General features: G+C 39.0%; 1 protein-coding gene across 3 annotated transcripts in view; it reads left to right on the forward strand.

The window, feature by feature from the left end:
- ALG12 (homolog of asparagine-linked glycosylation 12) overlaps positions 1-19180 on the forward strand; it is a 110330-nt gene that overhangs the window by 24063 nt on the left and 67087 nt on the right. For all 3 annotated transcript variants that reach the window (XM_088962527.1, XM_088962529.1, XM_088962528.1), the window contains exon 9: positions 18172-18243. In XM_088962527.1, the coding sequence (XP_088818653.1) occupies positions 18172-18243 (72 nt within the window). The remainder of the gene's footprint in view (positions 1-18171; positions 18244-19180) is intronic.

Consider the following 19180-nt stretch of genomic DNA (forward strand, 5'->3'; position numbering starts at 1 on the left):
AAAGAAAAGGTAAAATTACAAAACTACCCCTCCTGCTTCTCTACACTCCCCCTCAAACTAATGTTGGGGAACAAGCACCATCAGTTTGTCCATAAGAAAATTATTCCGGGCTTTGGTCATAGCTTTGGTGAAGAGATTTGCAAGCTGCAAGCCCGAAGAGACACGTGGGAGAGAGATGTGACCTGCAAGAAGAAAGTCACGAATGAAGTGACAATCCACCTCAATATGTTTAGCACGCTCATGAAATACCGGGTTGGATGCAATCTTGATAGCACTCATGTTGTCAGCAAACAGAGGGATGGCAGATGAGTGATCGGTGTTTGTATCATGAAGTAGAGCCTTAAGCCAAAACTATTTCACTACAAACAGAGGACATTGCTCTATACACTACTTTAGTGGATGACTTGGAAACTGTTTGTTGTTTCTTGCATTTCCAAGAAACTAGAGAATCACAAAGGAATATACACCAACCAGTAGTCGAACGATGAGTGACAGGGCAGCCTGCCCAATCAACATCTACATAAGCTTGGTGCTGAGTTGATGAAGAAGATGAGAAAAATAAGCCATGAGACATCATGCCTTTGACATAACGAATGATCTAGATGACTGCAGAAAAATGGGGCTGACGTGGAGCAAATACAAATTGACTCACGAGCTGGACAGTAGAAGAAATATTTAGTCTAGTCATAGTCAGGTAGATAAGACTACCTACAAGCTGTTGATATAAAGTAGCATTAGGAAGAAACTCACCTCATCCTTACTCAGCTTACGGTTAAGCTGCAGAGCTATATCCACTTGTTTGGAATCAATCAAGTGAGCTAGTGCAACTAAATCAGAGGCATATTTCTATTGGTTGACAAAATACCCTTGAGGACATCGCTGAATCTCAAGGCCAAAAAAATAGGTGACCGGTCCAAGATCTTTCATTTTGGAGTTGCTGAGAAAGAGCTTCAATTTATTAATACCATCCACATCATCTGCGGTGATAAGGATATCATCAACATAGACCAAGAGGAGAGTCAACCCTTGTGTTTGCTTGAGGGTAAAAAGAGATTAATCGGAAGCACTTTGCTGAAAACCAGCCTCCAACACCAATGTATGGAAGCAGTCAAACCAAGTTCGTGGAGCTAGTTTAAGATCGTATAATGATTTCTTTAGTTTACACACCAAAAGAGGATTATCATAGTATCTAGGAGGTGGTTTCATATAGATTGTTTCTTGTAAATGCCCATGGAGGAAGGAATTCTTGACATCCATTTAATGAACTGTTCATTGTCTAAGAGCAGTGATGGCCAAAAGTAGGGGAATAGTTGTCATTTTAGCCACAGGAGCAAAAGTTTTATCATAGTCATCCCATATTCTTGCTTGTAGCCTTGAGCAACTAAGCGGGCTTTATATCTGTCTAGAGTACCACCTAATTTGAGTTTCACTGAGTAAACCCATCGGCTACCAATGATGGAGGCATTTGGGGGAGGAGAGAGAAGGTCCCAAGTATCATTCTCCAATAAGGCCTGAACCTCTGAGCCCATGGCATCCTTCCAATGTTCAACTGCTACAGCCTAGTTGTAATACTTAGGAATGTTACAACAGAAAAAGAGCTATGATTGGAAAAGAAGCCATTGCGGTTAGGTGGGCGAGAAATATGAGATGAACGACGCAAAGGAATGGGTGAAGGCATATCAACAAGATGAGAAGTGGAACTTACAGTAGTGATGGGTGGAGAAGAATGACTAGTCACTGGTGCTGGAGGTAGAGGAAGCATAGGAAATGAGTAAGCTGGATGCTTCTTGAAATAAACCTGAAGTTGCTGAGACATAGGAGGAGGATCACCTGTAGATCCAAATTGATGCAGAATAGGAAAGGATGGTGCAAGGAATTTACTAATATGTTCAAAGAAGGAAAGGTTCTCAAGAAAAATGACATTATGAGATATGCACAACCTACAAACTTTGGGATCATAACAAAGAAATCCCTTGTGCTCCACACTATATCCCATGAATGCACACATAGCTGATTGAGCTGTTAGCTTTGTGCACTTTTTTTTTTTGATTGGAAACGGTAACTTCATTAAATAACTTTAAAATAACTTTCCAGATTTAAGTACAACTGTCAACCCCTAAGTAGGTGTTGAGCCCCAGATATCTTTCTTACAAAACTTCCCAGAACTTACTCTCCCTCACAGTCCCTTGTTTAGCCAACGTGTCAGCTAAACCATTAGCTGATCTCCTTGTCCATTTGAAGCATGCACCGATCTCCCTTGTTGTATTGTGGATTTCCCTTATGGGCTGTCTATAAATCCAGGCTCCCAACTTACCAGATTGCAGCCACTCGATCAACAATTTAGAGTCTCCCTCAATCTCAATTTGGTGGTTTGTGCATTCGGGAGGAGGAAGGTGGACAAAGCAAACACAACCAAAGACACGAAGCATGGATAGATTTGGTGGATGATGAAACTTTTAGAATATGCAGAACAGGGCCAGGCAATACTTCCTTTCAAGTTTTACCACAAACAGGGGCCTTTGAAGAGAGATCCAATTAGATTTCTCTTGCTGGTTGAACACAATATAGAAGACTGGTTGTTGGGTTGATCAAAACAGTCTAGAACCAATCGTAGAAGAGAAGAGACCTCAAACAATCCAAAAGAAAAAGGAGATGAATCAGAGAACAACCCGCTCTGATACCATATTAATTTGTGAGAGAGAGAGAGAGAGGAAACCTCAAATAATCCAAAAGAAAAAGTAGATGAATCAGAGAACAACCCGCTCTGATACCATATTAATCTCTGAGAGAGAGAGAGAGAGAGAGAGAGAGAGAGAGAGAGAGAGCTTAGATCTGTTAGGATTGATCAGTATGATCGAACCATCCCAGAAAGAAAGAATTCATATTAAACAAGTGAATGGACAAGATTGTCCTTACAAAGGAAATAAAGGTACGGTGCTGTACTCTAATGTACACGCCTACTAGTTTACAATAAAGAAAAGGTAAAATTACAGAACTACTCCTCCATCTTCTCTACTGTTGGTATCTTAAAGATAGGTCTAATTTTCTTAAAGATTAATGGTAGTTTATGGATTCGTATTAGAGCATTTTGGTTTTGAAAATATGAAAATGCTATCATTATCAATTTTCTTTCTGCCTACTTTTTGAACTGAAAACTTGTCTATTTGGCATAGTTTTGGTGTTATTAGATAGGTAATCAAGTTAATGGACAGACCAAGACCTTGTAAATCTGACATGTTTTGAGGGAGTTATGATCATTTTACTGTTAGATTGTTAGTCTATGGTGGGTTTTATGTTTTTCTATTTGTTGGGGTTCATGTTAAAATTGTTTGATTTGTTCTTTGGTAGGATTAGTAGCATGGTTTTAAAAGTTGAAAGGTGAAGGCGAGGCATAGGCATCAAGTCTTTGCCTCTAAAAGTTTTTTTTTTTTTTAATAACAAACTAATTTTATTTGTTATTTCTTTATGCATTTTGAGATATGATTTATTCCTTAGCCAATTTATATATTTACTTATTTTTTATGTGTATATATTCTTTATAATTTAGTAATTATAGGAGTATAAATCAGGATACACTTAGGATTGGAGACCAAGATATAACTCAATGTGACCATTTCCGGACCTTGGTTCAATAGTTCATAACAAGGAAGAGGTTGATGAGGATGGTACCTAAAGAATTAGAGCAGGTTGGGCAAAATGGAGGTGTGCATCTGGACTTTTGTGTGATAGGAGAATACTGCTTATATTAAAAGAAAAATTCTATAAAGCAGTTGTAAGGCCAGCTATGTTGTTTGGAGCTAAGTGTTGGGCAGTCAAGAAACAAAATATTTAGAAAATGTGTGGCAGAGATACAAATGCTAAGATGGATGAGTGAAAATACTGGAGAGGATAAGATTAGGAATGAAACCATCTGTAGAAACCTAGGCGTAGCTCCAATAAGTGATAAAATGAGAGAGCAGATTAAGGTGGTTTGACTATGCGAGTAGAAGACTGCCAACAACTTCAGTTAGAAGTGATTTGTTACAAGTGGAAGGGGATAAAAGAGCTAAGGGTAGAAGAAAAAGGACATGGGTAGCAGTATTAAGAAATTATTTAAGCACTAATAATTTTACAATGGATATGGATTTAAATAGAATGGATTGGCGAACTGGGATTCATGTAACCAACCCATATTGTTGGGATAAGGCATGGATGATGATGATGATATTGCTTATAATTTTAATCCAATATTTTTTTAATGTTATTTTTGATAAATAACAACACTTTTATTAATAGGTATTAGTAGAGAAAGGTACAAGAGGAGGGGTAAAAATTCTTAACCCTCCCAATAAGTACAATTCAGTTTACAATAATGCCCAGAAAAAATTGACTCTTCCCACCCTTTGTTTGGTCAATGAATCTTCCCAGGAATTAGCATTCCTCATTGTCCATTGAAACTTGACTTCCAGGTTTTGAATGAGCTATCTAACTTTCTTTTTCTCTTTTAGAAATTTCCACAAACTAGAATCATCCTTAATCGGCCAATTGATAGCCAACTTAGAATCACCTTCCACCATCAGTTTTCTGATATTTAACTCTTGGGCTCTTTTTAACTCTTCCAAAACAGCTAACATTTCAGCTGTAAGAGAATCCTCCCATCCAATAGAACCAGAATACAAAGCAATAATTCGACCTTCTCCATCCCTGAAAACCCCCTATACCCTACGGGCTTGGATTTCCTTTGCTACTACCATCAAAATTTAGTTTAGTGAACCCCGAAGCTGGAGGAGGCCAAACTGGGTTAGCTGAAATCTTCCTTGGAGCTGACCAAGCCACTTCTTTCCACCTCCTAATGATGTCTTCTTCTGAATAGTTTTCAAAGAGCTGCAAAGTCTTAGCCCAATGGACCACCCTTATAGAGATTAATTCAATGATGACACCCTTATTTCTTTCTTTCCCATGAAAGGTCCTTTGATTCCTTTCCTCCCAGATTGTCCAACATATAGCTGCTCTTACACATCTCCACATAATTTTCCCTCTCTTCTTCAGCTCCCTAACAGAAGTAGAATGGAATAGGCTTTGTACATTTGATGGGGGGGGGTCCACCAAAAAGGGAGAAAAACCAACACCAGATCTCTGAAACAAATGGGCAAGAAACCAGTAAGTGATGACAAGACTCCTTCTTTATTCTTTGGAAGACCTAAGCCGGCTGTTATCAATTGTTTGGGTGCTGTTTTCTATTACAGTAACTTCAAAAGTTTTTTTTTTATTGTTAATTCTTGACCAAGAATGGAGTTCAAGAATCATGGGGAAGGTGTTTTTGGGACTAGCAATTCTGGTAACATGTCTGAGAATGCCTTTCAGATTACAACAGTGAAGTTTGATGGATCCAACTACTTAGAATGGGCTCAATCGGCCATGATGGCCATTGGGGGTAGAGGAAAACTCAGCTACTTGTTGGGAGATGTGAAAGAACCAACTAAGGAGGACCAAACGTATACCAAATGGGTTCAGGAGAACTATTTGGTTATGACATCGTTGTGCAACTCTATGCAGCCACATATCATTCAGAACCATTTGTGAGCAAAGATAGCCATGGAAATCTGGGATGTCATGAAAGAGACTTACTCCCAACCCCTTAATGTTGCTAGGGCCTATGAATTGAAGTGTGAGGTTAATAACCTTAAGCAAGGAGAGAAACCGGTCTTGTTTTACTTCTCTACTTTGAAATCTTTGTGGCATGAAATTGACCACCTAGAAACACTTGAGTGGGAAAGTCAGAAGGATGCAAAGACTCATAGAAAGCAATTTGAAACTAATAGGGTTTTTGAATTCCTAGCTGGTCTGAATCCTGACTATGATATTGTGAGACAACAAATACTAACAAGGGACAGTGTGACCTTATCTCAAGCTTACTCCTTGGTGCATAGTGAAGAGACTAGGAGAAAGGTTATGATGCAGCATCAGCCCTTCCCACCAGCCTTGACAACAGTTAAACCTAAGTCTAGGGGTGATACGGAGAGGGATATAAAGAAGGAAGATAAGTGGGATCTAGTGTGTGAACATTGCAAGAAACCTAAGCATACTAAAGACACATGTTTGAAGTTGCACCCTCATCTAGTTCCAGCAAAACTGAGGAACAAAAGGGGTAATGCTCATATGGCTGTTAATACCGATTCTGCATCCTCATCGGGCACAAAAGGCATGCCTCTAGACACCTTAGTTGCTGTCCGGGCTGCCCTAACTCAGTTGGAAAAGGAAGTTGGGAATTCAGCTCAATCATCTTAGCCATCATCAGCTCCTCCCACATCAGCCTTTGCTCATTCTAGTACTTGGGTCTCAGCTTACCATGCTTCCGCTCTAGGTAACACTGAACATTGTTGGGTAATAGACTCAGGTGCATCTGACCATATGACTAGCTTGCCATCACTGTTCACTACCTATCACTTATCTTCTAGTAGAGATAAAGTGTCCATTGCTGATGGTTCCCTTGTTCCCTCTTCTGGCAAGGGAGACATCAAGTTGTCTAATACCATTTTCTTATCTTCAGTTCTGCATGTTCCTAAGCTTGATACTAACTTGCTTTCAGTTAGTAGTATTACAAAACATCAGAATTGTTCAGTAACTTTTTTCCTTGACCGATGTATTTTTCAGGACTTGGAGACAAGGAAGGTGATTGGGAATGGCCGTGAGATGAATGGGATCTATATGCTTGGAGAGAATTCTCATTGGGAAGATCGTGAAGATAGGAAATCTTTTTTTTCTCAGTATGTTAGTCAGGTTATGCTTTGGCATAATCGGTTGGGTCATTTATCCTTTCGGTCTTTGAAGAGTTTGTTTCCAAATTTGTTCGAGTCTGTTTAGATGTCAAATTTGTGATGTGAGAGTTGTGAGTTTGCAAAGCATTGTAGAACATCTTATTCCTTAAGTAATAAAAGAAGTAATAATTCTTTTGATGTTGTGCACACCGATGTTTGGGGCCCGTATCACATCCCTTATATGGGGGGATACGGATATTTCTTGTTGTTTGTTGATGACTATACCCATTTTTCTTGGGTTTACCTTATGCGTTCTCGAGATGAGGTTCTTGCTCTGACCCAAATCTTTCATCAGATGATTTTAACCTAATTTGGGGTCAAAATCAAAATCTCCAGATCTGATAATGCGAAAGAATACTTTACCAAGCCATTAGCCTCTTATTTGCTTGATCATGGGATTATTCACCAGAGTACTTGTCCTTATACACCACAACAAAATGGTGTTGCTAAGAGGAAGAATAGGCACATATTGGAGGTAGCTAGAAGCGTTATGTTTAACTCCAATGTGCCTATCCGTTTCTGGGGTGATGCTATTCTTATAGCAGTGTATCTCATTAATCGAGTTCCTTCACGGGTTCTTGACATGAAGCCTCCCTTAACCCTTCTATACTCCGATAAAGAATTGTTTACTGTTTCCCTTAAAACCTTTGGTTGCACTTGCTTTGTTTAGATTCTTGGACCTCATCGTTCCTAATTTGATCCTAAGGCCTCCAAATGCATTTTTCTCAGTTATGCACAAACTCAAAAGGGTTATTGCTACTATGAACCTACTTCTGGGAGGAGATTTGTCTCGATGGATGTTACTTTCTTTGAGGAGGTACCCTATTACCCTAGGGTTTCTCCTCAGGGGGAGAGTAGTGAGAGTGGGGTTAACTCATCAGTTCTTTTACCAGTTCCATTGAGTGATGAGGGATGTAATGGGGAGGGTTGTCAGAGGTGTTAGGATTTGAGAATCTATCATAGGCGGTGGAGGCAAGTTGATTTCGGTCATCAGCAGTTCAGGCCAGCCCCGATTCCTTCTGCGGATCCAGATCCTAGTACCACAACCCCTTTATCAGATCCAGGTCCCCTCGAGATACCTTCCACTGTTCCTACTTTACCTTCTTTGGATGACCTTGACCTCCCCATTGTAGTCCGTAAAGGCAAACGGCATTGCACCACATCCACATCTCATTGCATTTCCCAGTTTTGTCTTATGATCGTCTGTCCCCCTCTTATAGGTCCTTTCTCACATCCATTGCTGATATTCCTATTCCTAGAATAGTGCAGGAAGCCTTGTCAGTTCCTGAGTGGAAAGATGCAATGAAGGTTGAAATGGATGCCCTTCTGAGGAATAATACTTGGGAGCTAGTTGACCAGCCTAAAGGAAAAAAACTGGTTGGATGTAGATGGGTATTTACTGTGAAACATAATGCTAATGGTTCCATTAAAAGGTATAAAGCCCGGTTAGTTGCAAAGGGATTTACTCAGACTTATGGTATGGACTATTTGGAGACTTTTGCTCTAGTAGCAAAGATGACCACTATTCGAGTTTTTCTATCCCTTGCAGCCAGTTATTCTTGGCCCTTGTTCCAAATGGATGTTAAAAATGCCTTCCTCAATGGAGACTTACAGGAAGAAGTCTACATGCAGAGTTGGGTATTGCTTATGAGAATATTAGCATACTTGAAGAGATGTCCAGGTAGAGGTATATTATTCAAGAATAATGATCACAAGAAGATAGAGGTTTATACAGATGCTGATTGGGCTGGGAGTGTTGATGACAGAAGGTCTACCTCTGGATATTGTGCCTTTGTAGGAGGTAACCTTGTCTCTTGGAGGAGTAAGAAACAAAGTGTTGTTTCTCATTCTAGTGCTGAAGCTGAATATAGATCTATGGCTAATGGTGTGGCTGAAATCCTATGGTTGAAGTCATTATTTGAGGAGTTGGGTATTGCTTATGAGAAGCCCTTAATGTTGTATTGTGATAATCAGGTTGCTATTAATATAGCTCATAATCCGGTATAATATGACAGAACTAAGCATATCGAAGTCGACCGACATTTTGTCAGAGAAAGGGTTTTGTCTCAAGAAGTGTGTCTCCCGTATATCACCTCCAGCATGCAGCTTGTAGATCTTCTCACCAAGGCTGTTCCAAGGAAGAAGTTAGAGGTAGACCTATGCAAGTTGGGAATGACAAATATCTATTCCCAACTTGAGGGGGAGTGTAGAGAACACTGATGTGGACCCCACTGCTGTGGTCCCCACTATGTTCGTATGGCAGTATAGCATATTTTTTGTTAGTTATGTCGGTGTTAATTGGTAGTTATTGGTAGTTATTTCAGTTTGTTGTTACAACTTGTTATTTCAGCTTTATTATTAGTTTATTTGCCATGTAAGCAATAAGGGCAATTCAGCCCTTTTACAATTAGTCAACATATATAAATATTAAGAGTTGGTCGACAGATCAATAGATCAACCCTCTCTCTCTTTTCAAAATCCCTTCGTGTGCTTCTTCTTTTCTCCCTCTCTTCTTCTTCTCTTTTGAAATTTCTCCTTTTTTTTTTCGAATTCAAGACTGATTGTAGTTTTGATCGACTACTATCTCCAAAGCCATTTCCCCAACAAAGCTTCATTCTTTTTCTGCAAATTACCTAAAGCAAGCCCACCATCACTTTTGGTTTTGGTAACTATATCCCACCTTACTCTATGGTCCCTTTTCTCCTCTCCTGGTTCCCATAAGAAATTTCTCATTAACTTTTCGAAAATCCCACATACTCCCTCAATCATTTTAAACACTGACAGAAAGTAAATAGGCTGGTTGGCCAATGTTGACTTAATCAAAGTTAGCCTGCCTCTCATGGAAAGGTAATTTTTCTTCCAAGATGCTAACCTCTTATTGAACCTATCAATCATCGGATTCCAGAAACACTTTTTGCTTGGGTTATCCCTTAGTGGCAGCCCCAGATCAATGGCCATTGGGCAATCTCGCAACCCAAAATTCGTGTTCTATCCTCCACCTCACTTTCATTCAAATTAATGCCAATCACACAACTCTTATCTAAATTCACTTTGAGATTAGTCACCTGTTTGAACACATTGATCACTTGCTTTAAATTACTAACCCAACTTACCTCATCCCCACCACAGAAAAGAATTGTGTTGTCAGTAAATTGTAGATGTGTTCTGGGACCCTATCCCTCCCTACTCTCCAGCCTTTCACCAAGTTTCTAGAATCTGCCCTCTCAATGGGCTTCTTTAGGACTTTAGCAATTAGGGTAAAAAGGAAAGGAGAGAGGGGGTCTCCTTGCCTAATGCCCCTAGTAGCCGGAAAGTGATCTACCACCTTACCATTCATCAAAATGGAATAGTGGCATGTCCTAATACATCCTTTTACCCAACTGCACCACTTCTACCCATATTTCTTCTAATTCAAAACTTCTCTCCAACCACACCCTTGATTCTTCTGGAAGCCTAGGCCACTCCAAACCTTCTATCTGTAATCTGTTAGACATAGGCCTTCTTTAGATGGACTTGAAATGGTCCACAAAAGCCCCTTCAATCTCATTCTTCTGGGTTAAGGTTACACCATTAATCACTATCTTGGAGATAAGGTTCTTCTTTCTCCTACCATTGGCTATATCATGAAAGAATTTTGTGTTCCTATCACCTTCCTTTACCCACTTGTGTCTGGACTTTTGCCCCCAGCTAATTTCTTCTTTAAAGAGGACATCTTCCAAAATATTCCTCAGCTCCCATCTAAGCTCTTTGTCCCTTTCCCCAAATGAACCTAGTTTTTCTTTTGCATCTAACTCCTCAATCTGATTAACCAACTGTTGTTTTCTTTCCTCTAGCCTCCCAAAATGAAGAATATTCCATTCTTTGATTTTGCTTCTCAATTCTTTCAGCTTCCATTGAAATTTCATACCTTCCCACCTTACCCTCCTACCTACCACTCCTTTACTTTCTCCTTAAAACCTGGATGGGACTGCCACATATTCTCAAATCTGAATGGGGTAGGTCCTCTATTCCTAGGCTCGAGCTTACTTATCAAAACTGGCCAGTGATCAGAGGTGACTCTAGGCAATTTCCTTGACATCATGCCTCCCCAATGTTCTTCCAATCAGTAGTGAAGAGAAATCTGTCAAATTCTGAACAAATTGCTTCAGCTTGGAGATTGGACCATGTGAAACAGTTATGCGAAAGATTCAGTTCTTTGAGCTCAAACATATGGATAAACTCATTGAATTTCCTCATACTTGTAGTATTTCTTTGCCTCACATTGTTACACTCCTCAGTGAATCTAATTACATTAAAATCCCCTCCTAGATACCAAGGACCTTCCCATAACCCTCTAATATCTCCTAGTTCTTCCCATAACTCATTCCTCTGCCTGTACCCATTGGGAACATATACGTTAGTTAAGGCCCATTCAAAACCATCAACCACCTGTTTGAATTTGACAGAAACTGAAAATCTTCCAACTTTCTTCAACTCCTTCCACAACTTCATTCTTCCACGATGTCACTATTCCTCCAGAAGGTCCCCAAGAGGGGCTCATTGCCCAACTAATACCATTTGCTCTCCACACACTTCTGGCCCACCTACTATCAAATGTCATGAAAGTAGACTCCTGAATTAGGAGTATATCTAGGTTTTCCTTTCTTAATAGCTCCTTTATTAATATCTCTTTTCTTTCATTCCCAAACCTCTCACATTCCAGCTCACAATCTGCCTTCTTAATCTGCCCCTAATATATTTTTTTCCTATCTACCTCCATTCCTTCCCCTTCCCTTTCTTTCATTGAATTTTTTATGCCCTTCCAAATCCAGCTTCAACCTTTCAGCTTCACTCATCTTTCTTTTTTTTCACCTTCCCTTCTCCTTTTCTCTTCTTCAGGTATGCTTTCAGCTCATTAGGATTTTTTATTTTACAACCCAGTTTTCCCACAAATTCAGCCAACGAATCTTCGTTTGTTTCTTCTTTTTCAATCTTCTCTCGTTCCTTCTATCCAGTCCCCTCACTCTTTCTATATTCCATCTCATCTCCGGCTACTTTATTCCCACTGTCCTTACTCTCATTTTCCTTCTCCTTCTCTAAGGCTTCCCTTGTCAATTCATTAAGCTCTTCCACTATATTGTTCCATATTTTCTCCCCTCTCTGCTCTTCCTCTTGTGTCCCAACTACATCATGGGCAATTGGCATGGAAGCAGATCTGGGACCTGGAATACAAACATCAAGGCCAGAGCTAGAATTAGTAACAAATCTCGAAAGCACAGACATACCTGACACTGAATTTGAGTTAGGTTCGGCAAGAGTCTGGGTTTCACAATTCACTCCCAGAATAGAGTTTGGCAAGGACCTTCCTGAGCCTGATTCACACCCACAGTTACTTCCATCGCTCTGTCGTTTATCCCCACCTGTGATACCTTTATCTGAAGTTTGATAAGTGACTGCTATCATCTTACATGTTCCCTTCCCATTGCTCAATTTCTGACTTGGTGATCCTCTTTCCATTGCATGATTTTCCCCGTTACCCTCCAAAATGTACTTTTCTTCTCTCAGCATTTCACCACCGTTAGAAGGTCTTAGAACAGAGGTTACATCTTCCTGTTCCCCAACAAATAGCTCGGCTGCTGCCCTAAGCAAATCCTCCATTTTCTCTTTCTCCTTCGTATCTTCCCCAAAACTGTCGCTCTCTGTCTCTGAGCCTGGTTTGTAGTCATCATTTGAAGAGTCGCAGTTAATCCAACCAATGTCTTCCTCTTCGAGCTCCTCTCTCCAACCTCTGGAATACTTGGGGTTTGGACAATCTTCTCCTGATTTACCCTGGTCCCCTACTTTGGATTTGGAGACTGGAACCCACTGCATATTTATTTTCAACGAGCTTCTGTAAGGCAGTTTGGGGGTTCAAACTGTTGCAGTTTTTGTGGAGAAGAAGATAGATCTCCACTACGGTCTCCTGTCGCAACCAAAGGGGCCCGACTCAAGTGACCTTTTAAAGTGTCACATGAGTCGACTGAAACATGTGGGCCATCCTTTAGGTTGGACCTTGTTTGACCCACTAGGAGACCAGTTGGGTTGGAGCGAGAACTGCAGTTATTTTTCAATCCACTAGGTGGGCCCATACCTTGGTCCAACTGGGTTGTCCTTTTGACTACTTCAGTGAAAGATGGACCGTCTATAACTTTCAATTTAAACAAATTCGATTTTTTTTCTTTAAATATGCGACTGATGAGTTCTGTCCATTCAACTTCCAAAGATGGCAAGTCTTCCTTCCCAAGTATGTTTTCCTTCTCGTGTCTGATCACGTGTCCATCTTTCAGGTCCTGTTCTTCGCCAAGTGTTACCCACCTAGCCACGTCACCATCATCTTCAAGCTTCGACCTTCCGCACCAGAACAACGCTTCCACTTCTGAGACGATCCAGATTTTGTACCAGTAGCCATCAGCACAGAGGTTGAGAGTTCTTGGTACTGCTTCAAGTTTCACACCGGCAATCTTCATGTTCACTGCTTGCAAGTCTATCGTCTTGAACAATAAGAGAGCACCATCCATGGCTGTCGCTATTTTTTTGAAGGATGGATTTTTTCCATAAGTGGAAAGGCAAACCCAGTAGCTTCAACTTGAAACTCCCGTCACCAGTTGTTATGTATTAGCCGATGGGCACCAGTGCTCTATTGTTATGGTACCCACTTTCGTTTCTACAGTGGTGAAGTCCATCATCTCCCTCCCCCCCACATCCATTACAGCTTTTTGGTCGTTAAAAGGGATTAATATAACAGTTTGAAGAATCCCAAGTTTGGACGCTACCTCCTCTAGTAATCCTTTCCAGTCATTTACCTCTTTTTTTGCTGACAGGATTAATCTCCACTTCCAAATTCCTTTCTTCCACTCCAGTGAGATCCTTGGTTCTGGTACTGTAAGGGACACCACCACTGAGTCTGGATTTTCATCATTTTCTTCCAAGCCCAACCTTTCTAGTTCTTTTCCTTCTTTCTGTCATTTCCTCCTTTCCCAGTACTGCTACCATTTTTTCTGGTACCCTTGCTACCTCAGTCTCTCTCTCAACCAGTGTCTGGTGTAGCTCGTTTGCAACCATGGTCCAGCCTTGCAGCTTGTTGCCTTCAGGTACTATAATCCTTTGTTTTTTTTTTTTCTTTTTTTTTTTTTTTTCAAATCTTTCTTCCAAAGAAATGAACCATCCATTGGAGTTTCTCCTTCTCTCAGCAATGTATTCCCTCCTTGACTGTCTAAAGGTTCTATTCCAGGCCCTGCACCAACTTACATGCACTGCTCGTTCCTCTTCTTCCTTCCCTTATCTTTATCACAAACTTCTTCTGGTAGACAATTTCTTCCAACAGGAACTCTTTTCTCTCTGCTGTAATCACTGTTCTCCATTTTCTGGCCAGTGAGAAGCCTTCGATCTCCATCTCCCCTATTCCTTTCACCAGTTCCCTTTTGGAGGGACGATTGAAAAGCAAAAAAAATGTTTTTTTAATGTTTCATTTTGTATTTTGTTATAGATGAATTCCACTTTTTCCACCATGGTACAAAAAAAGTAGTAAGTTTTAAAAATTTCAGATCTATTTGGTAGCTTTTGTAAAATTATGGCAAAGGTGTTAGCTAAAAGAATGAAGAAGATTCTCCCTTAACTTATATAAGATTTACAAGGAGCGCTTGTGCTAGGAAGACATACATTGGATGGGTTTCTTGTTGCAAACAAACTTATAGATTCAAGATCAAAGAGGGCGGGTGAGAGATTGTAAAATTAAAAGAAAGGCCATTACCCAATGTTTGTCTTAGCTATTTGGGGTCTTGGGAGGCATGTAGCCATAGACAGGAAATTATACGTAACCTTTTGCAATTTTTCCCCACAAAGTAGCTGCTCTCAAAATCAATTCTGTGTTCTCACACTTGTAAGCCTGGGATTTTTACCATTACACCAAGCACTGGCCCATAGGGATTAGTTGTAAAGTTGATTAGGAAAAAGTCTATGACCATGTGAATTGGAATTTTATGGACTTGTGCTTGTAAGAATGAATTTTGGCCTGAAATAGATGAATTGGATTAAGGTTTATAACAACCCCTCATTTCTCCATCCTGTTTAATGGTGTGTAAGGGGATCGACTTAAGTAGCATCGTGGACTGATGACTGCTACAAGACCAACCAGTTCGACGGACCTTTCAAAAGGGAATAAAGCATCGACTAAAGACAATCGCCACAGAAAGTACCCAAAAAAGCGAGTTTGAGGACGCACTTGTTAAAGACAAAACATAGGGAACAGGCAAACTAAATGCTAAGTACAAAAAGTGGGTTCGCGAATTGTACTTGCTAAAGACAAAACATAGGGAACAAAGAACTGCAAAAGCTGTTAAATACGACAGAGCATGTCCCCTTAGAATTGACGCGTGGTAGGAGTTTGCGAGCATGGAGTAAAAGTGAATCTGCTTCATGAATCACAGCCTGACATATGTCACCATATTAATGCTAAAGGATTCGACCCATAATTGACCAGTGATCATTTTGGAATTCTTGATAAATGCATATGCAAAACCAACTCTCTCTTTTTCCTATAAATAGGATGGTCCCTGATGTGATAAAGGAGAGATGTATCCATCTATAGCTAGACATATCTGTGCTCCGATTATTCCTGTAGAGCTCTGATATAATTCCTTTTCCCAATCCTTAAAGTTACCTTTCCCAACTCTTTCCCCCAGAGCTAAGACCATCATTACAGTTCTGGCCTTACAGTGTGTCTATTGGTTTCTTAAAGGCCACATTGGCCTCGGGTAGAGAGGCTCAATATCTCCCCTCTTCATTTGTGTGATGGATGCCTAAGCTAGATTCACACAAAAAGCAGTGGATTTTGGGGAAAGAGAAGGGTTGAGTAGAACCAACTCACTATCTGATGATATCATTTTCTAATTGGATGCTTCAACCTTCAGTTCTTAACTACACCACCTAATGGGAATAATTAGATGGTTTGAAGTTGTGTCTGGACTGCATGTTACTACTATCAGGAAAATTCCATTTTCCCAATTGGTCAGGTGGGTAACATTACTGAATGGTTGATATGCCAGGCTGTTCAGTCTATTATTTTTTTTGAAGATAAATAAAGAAAAAAATTATTACTAAAAAGAGTTTACAGCTCAAAAGGTGTCAAGAGGTCACCCCGGTAACAACCAGAAAAAAGCAACAAAACAGACTTAAATGCAAAACACATCAGAAACCCAGAAAGTTAAGCATTCAAAGAGCTCCAGAAGTCTGCCCCCAAATCTTCTTTCTTTAATCCTTGAAAATCTGGCAGAGTTAACACCCAACCAATGACTGATGAACTGATCCGAGCCACCACCTCTTTCCAACTTTTCTTCCTATTCTCAAAGATTCTTCTATTTCTTTCCTTCCAAACTTCCCAACACACCACAAATGGAATGCAGCTCCACATCAGCTTGACCTTAGAACCACCCTGAACTCTTTGGCCAAGGTCCAATGATTTCAGACTGGTCTGAGATTGACCACTGTTCCACTGTAAACAGCTTGAAAAAGTAGAACCATATTGGGGAAATGAAGCTGCACCTGTAGAACAAATGCATAACGTTTTCTTCTCAAGATAAGCATAGGGCTTACCTGCTTGGAAATTGAAATCCACAACTCTTTATGATGTCCTGAGTCAGAATTCAGTCTATTATTTCCCTATCAAATATCTGGTTGGGGCCCAGATGCTATGCTAGCTCTATCTACGACCTGGTCATTGAAAGGGTAGAAACAGTGGTGTCATGGAAGTTGATTTATCTGCCATCAGAGGGAAACTCAGGGCTCATAAGATAACAGCTTAACTGTCTGAACTGAATGACATTGCTTTGTCATTTAGTGAATTAGTCATTCAGGAGGTTACAAGCTCTTTAATGTCTGGAGCTGAAGATGGGTTTATTATTGTATCCTTGGATATTTTATTATTTAATTATTTGATCCACTAAAAGAAAAAACATTGTCATTCAATTCAGTTATTTTAGCCATAAAGGTTGTTGTTTCTCTTTTTCTGTATGCCTTTCTAATTATGATTAATTAAGTTGCATGCGTTTTAGTTGCGACTTGCAAATACATAAACATAACAGAACAATAATCTGTATGCCCATCTTTTTTTATACATATCTATTACATATGGTTAGTCAAAACACATGCTTCTTAGTTGCCATAAAATATAGGAACTATAGTGGATGACAAGACTAATTGTTATTCATGGTTTTCTGGACCATTTTAATACAATAGGATGATTTTCTTCAATCTTTTCTTTCTTTACAATGTGGGTTCAAGGATAGTTGGTGATTTTGAGGCTTTGTATCATCTTTGTTAGGGGTGAGCAAAAAAAAAAAAAAAGAACTGACTGAAACCGTACTGAAAATTTGGTTAACCAAACCGGTTGGTTCGGTTTTGGTTCAGTATTTTAAAAAACCGAAGGTATTGGTTCAGTTTTGGTAACCAAAATAGAAAACCGGCGGTTAACTGAACCGACTGGTATACATAAATTTATATATATATTTTTTTTATTTTCTATACATTATAAATGAATAAATTTGCTTATATATAAATATATATTTATACTACATAATATATTTTTTTATTATTTAAAATATAATATTATATGTATTTCTAGTATTTTATTATATATTTATATATTTTTCTATAATAAATATTGTAAATAATAAAAAACTGAAAAACTGATGAACCGAACCGGTTAACCGATTGGCTTCAGTTCTGTTTCGGTTACCGGTTTTTGGAAAACCAGTAACCCCGGTTCGGTTTCAAAAATTAGCCCACGGTTCGGTTAACCGTGAGCACCCCTAATCTTTGTTGGGATTTGTGAGTATCATCATTGAAGGGGATTCAAGGATTTCCATTGGATGATAGATGCCAATTTGGGTCCATGGGGATTCACTTGACTAGATTCATGATTTCTAACTTATTTAGAAGTTTTTTTTTTTTTATAGTAAGCATAAAAACTTATTTAGAAGAACTATTTCAAATATTTGAATATTATGATAAATTATATATATATATAAAGATCTATGTTTTAGAAAATTTAGGAGATCCATGGAAAAACATTTTGAAGTTTCTAATTCTTTTGATTAAGATATTCCATTAGTGGTATTTTCTTTTGATATGGCAATCAATGTTTCAGATAGTGTTTGGTGTTCCTCATTCCCCCTATGTAATTATGTAGGGGATAGATGATAAATAATGAATATGTAAAATTCTTCTTTTTCCCTTTTCATTCCTTGAAGCTATTCATGCACAAAGTTGTAAAACGTTTTTAACTCTAATTTCAAACAAAATTCTCCTTTGCTGATAAAAAAAAAAGCTATTCATGAGTCTTCTTTTTCCCAAATGCTAGGTTTTTGCTACCATAATCATTAGATGTGATATGCTGCTACTTCTTGGCCCCGTAGGGCTAGAGCTTTTGCTGGTACGTAACTTGCTTGATACCATCTGCACTTCTTTTGTAAATGTTGTTTTAGAAAGAGGCAGAGGATGCATCCACCCATCATGTCTTTCCCACTGTATATAACAGACTCTAAGAACTGAATCACTTGCATGCTTGAACAAAGTGCACCCTAAATGCTGTAATGTTTTTATCTTATATGGACCAATATCCATACTTGTCAAGGTGTACAAGTTATTCTAGGTGACAATAGAGTGTGTAGTTGCCTAGGCAAGAACTTGGGCATTAGAATTGGACAAATAAAAAACCTGGATCTTAACCTCTTAGGTTAATTTCTCAGTTTTTTATTTCAATCAGCAAGCTTATAAATTGAAAATTAGCGATTTTACTAAATAGCAACAAATTTCATATCAAAATATTGTAAATCATCATATTCAAAAGAAAATAGGATGTTAGACCCATTAATCCAATAATTTGAATGGATTATTATACTCAATAAATATTTAATAGAGTAATTACATGTTAAAAAATATTAGGGGATGGGGTCCCTATTATTTGTATATGTCAGAGAGTATTTATTGTATGTTTGTATATGTCTGGGAGAGTAATTAGACAAAGAAAAAAGAAGAAACAAAGGGGATCTTCTTTATTATCCTTTTTTCTCTAAAAAACCCTTTAAACCTTTTATGTTTCAACAATACAACCATGAAATGAAACATGAATGATATATAACATATGATAGGGTTCCAAACCACAATAATAAGATGCAAGCATAGTAACAATCTTATAATTAGGAGCCTGCCTTAGAATTTTTATTTCCTAGGTAAGCACCTAATAGGTAGAAGTGGAGTTGCAGAGCCTGGGGGTGGTGGAGGGGAGTCATCCCCTCCCCTCCTCCCATGCCTTGAAAATCCCCATTTATGTCCCATTTATATTTTGGCCCCCATCTATGTTTATTAAC

Source organism: Nelumbo lutea, chromosome 1 (assembly GCF_056320005.1).
Source record: "Nelumbo lutea isolate HS-2025 chromosome 1, American lotus-T2T, whole genome shotgun sequence".
Classification (NCBI taxonomy): Eukaryota; Viridiplantae; Streptophyta; class Magnoliopsida; order Proteales; family Nelumbonaceae; genus Nelumbo; species Nelumbo lutea.